A 7,500-nucleotide genomic window follows, 5' to 3' on the forward strand; every position below is an offset into this window, starting at 1 on the left:
CTTTTTTCGTAAAATTCTTTTGTATTTTGCTAGTTAAATTAACTGTATTGTGAATATAAAGATAATATATTCCCGATCACGAACAAACAATAATATATAAATATATACATATATATGTATATGTATGTGTATATATATATATACATATATCCCTGGCTAGTATAATTAGCAACCTACGCACATACCCACAAGCACACAGACAGCTACACATATGAGTTGAATACATACACACACACACACACACACACACACACACACACACACACACACACACACACACACATATATATATATATATATATATATATATATATATATATATTTATATATATATATGAAAAAGAAGAAGATATAAATGTATATATATATGTATGTATGTATGTATGTATAAATATATATATGTAAATGTATACATACATATATATATATATATATATATATATATTTACACACACACACACACACACACACACACCACACACACCACACACACCACACACACACACACACACATATTTATATATATATGTGTGTGTGTGTGTGTGTGTGTGTGTGTGTGTGTGTGTGTGTGTGTGTGTGTGTGTGTGCGTGTGTGTGTGTGTGTGTGTGTGTATTCATATATATATATATATATATATATATATGTATATATTTATGTGTATATATATATGTATGTGTATATATATATAGTATATATATATATATATATATATATATATATATATATACTTATACATATATATTGACACACCTCAGTATTTAGTAGAAAAGTTAACTCTGCACATGTGTCGCGAGAACCTCCACGTGTGTCGCCGGCTGGTCTGCAGGTGTGCGATGCTTGTCGTTGGAATGACTACATTTTATAGTCTGAATCACAGGGAAATGTAGAAAGCTAACCGAAGATAACCTAATATAAAGCTTCCTAATTATTGGAGCTTCTATAGTTTTCATTTAGTCATTTACAGTCGTTAAGTACATTTCCGAAGGTATTTCATAAATGTAGATAGCTTTCCTAGTTAGATGGAACTGCGAGCAAAGAAAAAACTTGGGTCCTTTACTTTGCTTACTTTATGGCCCCTGATCATATCTCAAATATGATTGCCTGGGATGCCATGGCTGATCAGCCCAATGGTCATTCCGTGTCATGAATGAATTTCGTATTCGTGTGTTCATAGAGCGAAGAGTTGGTGTCATTTTTGTGCGTCGCCAGACTGCTCGGTGTTGAGACTCACTGAACATGATGATGGTGAAGTAATTGGAATGATGGTAATGATAACGAGATAATACTATTAAAATGCCTGTCTCGCAGTGGCAACAGCAAAGGCACAACGCAGGCTTGGTACAAGAGGGGAACAGGAAGTAAATAAAAAAAAAAAAAAAAAAAAAATCTCGTGGTATATCTTTACGTTACTTGTTCTTTTTTTCACCATCCTCCCTTTTTATTTTTCACACCTTCATTCTTGCTTCCATCAGCTTTCCTCTTTACTTTTTTCCCATGTGTTCATGTTCATGTTCCTTTTTTTCGGTTTATCTTCATATTCCTTTGTTCCTTTCCATCATCATCCATCCTCACTTACTTTCCAACTCTCTTGTTACCGTGTTCATCCGTCCTCACTTATTTGTTCCCATGTTTACTTTTCTCATTACCATTTATCCCTATGTTGACTTAACAAATATGAATGAATGGAAGAGTAGCTGTGTCAACAAAAGTACAAAAGGGTACGAAGGGAACGATACTCTTTTAGAATTTTTAATCAATAAATTGTTTTAACAAATAAAAGTGTCTGTTCAATCCAGCCTGGCTCCATTCATGAAAAATCAAACCACACTCCCGACCAGTTGCAATGGAAAAAAAAAAAAAAAAAAAAAAACACCATGCAAGAGGTATCGCCCCCCTACTTTTATCTTATTCTTCTTTCTTTTTCAGGTAGCTAGCTACCCTTAGCTTTCCTTCCCACCCTTAAACTAAGGATTCCTCCCCCTCCTCCTCCTTTAGTTCATCAGAACAAATTGAATACGAGTGAGCAACAACGAGCGGGCTGCGGGTAGCGAGTCGCTGTCTCCGGAGGCAGCCATTCCCGGAATGCGCTGCGCTCATGTTTGATTCATTCATGGAAGCTCTGACGATAGATGTGCAAAAGGCTCATTTCCCTCTACTGAAGGAATGTTTTCAGGCAGCAAATTTATATGATTTTTCAGGATTGAGCTTTTGATTTTCGTCTTTTTATAGTATATAAATTTTTCGTGTGTGTGTGAGGGTGAGTGTGAGTGTGAGTGTGAGTGTGAGTGTGTGTGTGTGCGTGTGTGTGTGCGTGTGTGTGTGTGTGTGTGTTTCTTTGTGTGCTCGCACGAGTGTGTGTGTGTGTGTGTGTATGCGTGTGTGTGTGTGTGTGTGTGTGTGTGTGTGTGTGTGTGTGTGTGTGTGTGTGTGTGTGTGTGTGTGTGTTTATGTGTGTGTATGTGTGTGTGTCTGTGTGTATATATATATATATATAAATATATATATATATATATATATATATATATTTATATGTGTGTGTGTGTGTGTGTGTGTGTGTGTGTGTGTGTGTGTGTGTGTGTGTGTGTGTTTGCAGGAAAGGTATGAGAATGAATATCTTCACAATACAAGTGATGTATTTGACCGGTTTCGATTGTTTCTTCGTCAGAAATACAATCGAAACCGGTTAAATACATATCTTGTAGTGTGAAGATATTCATTCTCATTCATACCTTTTCTATATTTGTCTACATGAATACGGTTCATATATATATATATATATATATATATATATATGTATATATATATATATATGTGTGTGTGTGTGTGTGTGTGTGTGTGTGTGTGTGTGTGTGTGTGTGTGTGTGTGTGTACACATACACATACACATTATTATTATTTATATCCTCCTCCTCCTCAAAATCATCATCAATAGTAATATTATCATTATCATTATTTTGTTGTTTTTACTATTATTATTGTTGTTGTTATCATTATTATTGTCATTATTATTATTATTACTGTTATTTCTACTACTAATATTACTATCATCACCATTACTATTATCATTATTAAATTATTTTATCATTATCATTATTATCATTATTGTTATTATTATCATTATCATTATCATTATCATCATTATTGTTGTTATTATCATTATCATTATCAGTATCATTATCATTACTCTCATTACCATTATCATAATGATCACCGCCATCTGAACTGTGAAGATATTCATCCTCATCCATACCTTTTCTACATTTGTTCACGTGAATACGGTTCATTATTATAATTATTTATGTTAAAAGTATCATTTTTTTTTTCATTGTTATCATCATCATAATCGTTACTATTATCATTATCAGATAATGATAATGATAATAGTATTGGAAATAGTGTTAGTAATACTAATACTAAAATTCATTAATAATAATGATAATAATAATAATAATGATAATAAAACAGTGATGATGATAATGATAATAATAATAATAATAATACTAATAAGAATTATAATAATAATGATGACAATAATAATGATAATGATAATGATAATAACAACAATAATCGTGAGGATAACAACAATAATAATAATAGTAATAATGATAATAATAATAATAGTAGTAACCATGATCACATCAATGACAATAATAATAATAATAACAACAATAATCATAATAGTAATAACCTTAATAATGATAATAATTCTAACAAAAAATAATAAATATCTATAACAATAATGATGATAATAACAATGACAATAATGATAATAATGATAATAATAATAATAATAATGATAATAACAACAGTAAATAATTATGATAATAATGACAATGGTTGTGACAATGATGATTGCAACAACAATGCTAACGGTAATGAAAGTAGTGACGATCTTGACATGCAGATGATAATAGCATACATTTACATCTGGAAACACGAGTGCAGGCCTATACAGTTTTACAATTAAAAAAGGCAGCGGCTCTTTTTTTCCCTCGATTTGATCGTGCTCCCATTGGTTTCATAAATATTAATGGGTGAAGACCCTAGTAGTAAAGTTTAAGTATTTTTGTAAAATTAATCCAGTATTAAAGTTTAATCCTGATATCTAATGCGCTTGCGCAATGGCAGTGTTCAAGATTAACTTTTAATTCATCTCCGGACCAGGATTTACTTTTGAGTTCAAAATTTAATCTTGCACATGCGCAGAACGAGCTACTTAATCCCAAAGATCATGTACTGATACGTAATGACATCGTTATCAACTCCATAGAAAAGATGGAGTTGAGTTGCCATTATAATTATAATATGTGAAAATTCATCAATATGTATTTTAATAAGTTGTAAGATATTCAAATTGCAGATAAAACTCTCAACATTGAAAAGAAAAATGAAAAGAAAATCACACAGAAAATTCTAGAGTTACAGGCACAGAAAAAGCAATGTTATTTCCAGCTTGGAAAAACATTCCCAATTTATGCTGTATATTAATCAAATAAAAAGAAAGCTCTTAACATCATGATTAGGTTTCAAATTCAATGAAACTTCCTGATTCTTTGAACTATATAGTTCCTTCAAAATTGCGTGGATATTTGTTATCATGATCCTTGCTAGCAACATCCTGAAAAAGCTACCCTGGAAGTGCTCTGCAATCCCACTTTTTGTTTGACACCTTCATTTTGGTTATCTCTTATATATATAGGCTAACTGAAGCCATTTATGTTGTTTTTCTTGTATCGACACAGATATATATTGGCATGATAACATTTCGCTATCAACATTAGCATATGGTATGAAACTTGTAGAGGGTGAATGCTAATTGACACTATACAGATAACCTACACAGATAACTTTTTCATGTAAAACAGCAAATTCACTGTAAATCGCACTGACTCGTATCTTGCATCTTCTGTGCAAGTACTGTGGATTTGGATTAAACTTTAATCCAGAATTAACTTTTATGATGCGTATAGAAGACGCCTTAATACATGTGTCATAAGAGGGACCTATGGGATTCTTTAAAAGGGCAAAAATAACATTGTTTGTAATTCTGTTTTACTAATCAAAACTGTAGATACACGGAAACTTTCTCTCTAAAATACTATACTAATCCAGAATACAGGCTTGGTGATTCAAAGGTAAGAAGGCTTGCCAAACCCGGAGAAGAATCTTGCCAACTCCAGGAGAGTAGGCTTGCTAATCCGAAGGAAGAGAGGGCTGGCGGCTGCAGGGTTGAAGATGGCCGAAGCAGATGGCGTCAAGCAGGGATTGGTCGGCCTAAGAACGCTGCAATTTTGGGGTTGTCGATGGTCAGGCACTGTCTCTCGGGGGAGAACCACCAGTGAATATCCTTGTAGACCTTCGTGGTGTTGTCGGTGTGAAGGCGTTCGCAGATGTCACACATGGCGTTCCTCAGGATGTCCCCGCGAATGATCGGCTTGTACTTCTGTTTCCATCTGTCATGTTATTAGTATTATTTATTATTTATCACTGTTATTATTATTATTTCCATCTTTAGCGACGAGATTTAAATTGATTTTATTACTATTTGATTATCTTATTACACCAACAGGCCCTGAGATTACATAGCATGCGTGTTTATGGATATAATTCCGTACACTTTATTGATTACTTAAGCCATCGTTAAGCCTACGCCGGCTGTACTGAAACATTATCCGTATCACATTGCAGACACAACATTACATAACATGTTCAGCAATCTAAACTCACGAGAAATATTCGTAATAAGCCGTGTGGTTGTTCTTCAAATAGATCAGGTAGTTTGCCAGAGCCGTCACGTTGGGGAAGGCTAAGGCGTTGATGACCGAGTGCGGGGGGGCGTTCCTGGTGTAGTTCCCGAGGCCCCACACCACGGGCACCACGTAGTTCCTGGGGAAACCGCGTCGTTGGGGAAACACGAGGCTTTTTCAGTTTTGCTGTTGTTTATTTGTGTTTATTATTTTTATTATGTTGTTATTAGGGTTAATTATTAATTTTCATTGTTGCGTATTGTTATTATTATTATCATGTTTTTATTAAGCATGATCATATTTATCATTATCGTGTTATTTATATGCACTGATTAATAAATTTTGCTTTATTATAATTTTTAAATTCTATTTTTACTCCCATGCCTTGTGCAGCTTTTACATGGCATTCTTTTGATTTAAGCTGTGGACATGCGTGTAGCAAAAAGAGAAAAAAAGAACAGATTAACTTGAATTAATTGGTATAGAAAAATAACAATGATACAAAAAATAAAAATTATAAGATATTGATAAAGTAAAGTTCAATCAGACACCTCAGTATATGACAGACTCTATGTAACATCTAACTATGGAGCAGAAGACTCAACCTGTGCACGTGATTGCTTTCCTTGTGTGTTGCATGGTATTTGCAGATGTACATTTCTTGTCCTTGAAATTTTAGTAATTTAATCTCAGACTTTCGAAAAAGTAGACTGTTAACATAACCTGAAGCTTCCTAGTAATTAGTGTATTTTATAGGTTTGTACATTTCCAATAGAATGTGAAGGCTGTATATGTGTATGATACGTTTGTCTTCGTATATCAATGGAGGAAAGATTCCAGGGTACATTTTTTGCGTGTTGCCAAAATGCAAAGGCTGAGAACCTCTAATCTTTGTATAAACCTGTATCGTAAATAACAGTTTGATTGTGCAAAGCCGTGCACTCTAATATTCAAATAAGGTTTCTGCTATTCATACAGGACGTTCATTGTCATTATACTACAGAATCCTGAGGAAAATATATATGAATATAAAAATTCTTAGTTCTGTCATACTCTAATGCAAGGCTTATCAATCACGTTCTAGATGGCCATAGTGAGATAATTTCAGAAAACTTACTTAGATAGGTGATGGTAATGATAATAATGGCAATGATAATAATGATAATGATATTGTTGATGATGATGGTGATGATGATGGTGATGATGATGATGATGATGATGATGATAATAACAATAATGATAATAATGATAATGATGATGGTAATAATGATATTGAAAATATTAATAATAGTAATAATAGTAATAATGATAATAATCATAATTATGAGAATAATGAAAATAATGATGATGATATTAATAATAATAATAATAATAATAATATAACTGATAATATCTTTTACAAACATTTCTGTGGTGTATATTACACGATACCCATTCCCTGAGCAACACTCCAGACACGACACACTTAAACAAACCTCAAGGTATAGTAAAGCTTCTCGGTGATATAGTCTTCGCAAAGGGAGTTCTCGAGGGCGAGGTAGAAGTAGTACTTCTTCTCCAACATGGCATAACAATCCGACTGCCCCCGGATGCACGTAAGAGTCCCACAGGCCCCGTAAATATCAACTGTTACGTGCTTCTGCAGTTGCTCCACCAGCCTGTAGACGAGCAGGAGGTTTGGACTTAACGCGAAGCACGGAGAAGGTCGCCTGGGATAGTGGGTGGCGTGGCGAGTGGCTTGTGGATTTTGAA

The 7,500-nt window shown here is 33.6% G+C and overlaps 1 protein-coding gene across 3 annotated transcripts in view; it reads right to left on the minus strand.

Moving 5' to 3' along the window:
* Positions 1 to 5,039: 5,039 nt before the first annotated feature.
* Positions 5,040 to 7,500, minus strand: part of LOC125042601 (alpha-(1,3)-fucosyltransferase C-like) — a 15,636-nt gene continuing 13,175 nt past the window's right edge. For all 3 annotated transcript variants that reach the window (XM_047638355.1, XM_047638353.1, XM_047638354.1), the window contains 3 exons: positions 7,224 to 7,406; positions 5,729 to 5,887; positions 5,040 to 5,454 (listed from right to left, as the gene is read on the minus strand). In XM_047638355.1, the coding sequence (XP_047494311.1) occupies positions 5,256 to 5,454; positions 5,729 to 5,887; positions 7,224 to 7,406 (541 nt within the window). In that variant the 3' untranslated portion in view covers positions 5,040 to 5,255. The remainder of the gene's footprint in view (positions 5,455 to 5,728; positions 5,888 to 7,223; positions 7,407 to 7,500) is intronic.

This window comes from Penaeus chinensis, chromosome 32, assembly GCF_019202785.1.
Source record: "Penaeus chinensis breed Huanghai No. 1 chromosome 32, ASM1920278v2, whole genome shotgun sequence".
Taxonomy (NCBI): Eukaryota; Metazoa; Arthropoda; class Malacostraca; order Decapoda; family Penaeidae; genus Penaeus; species Penaeus chinensis.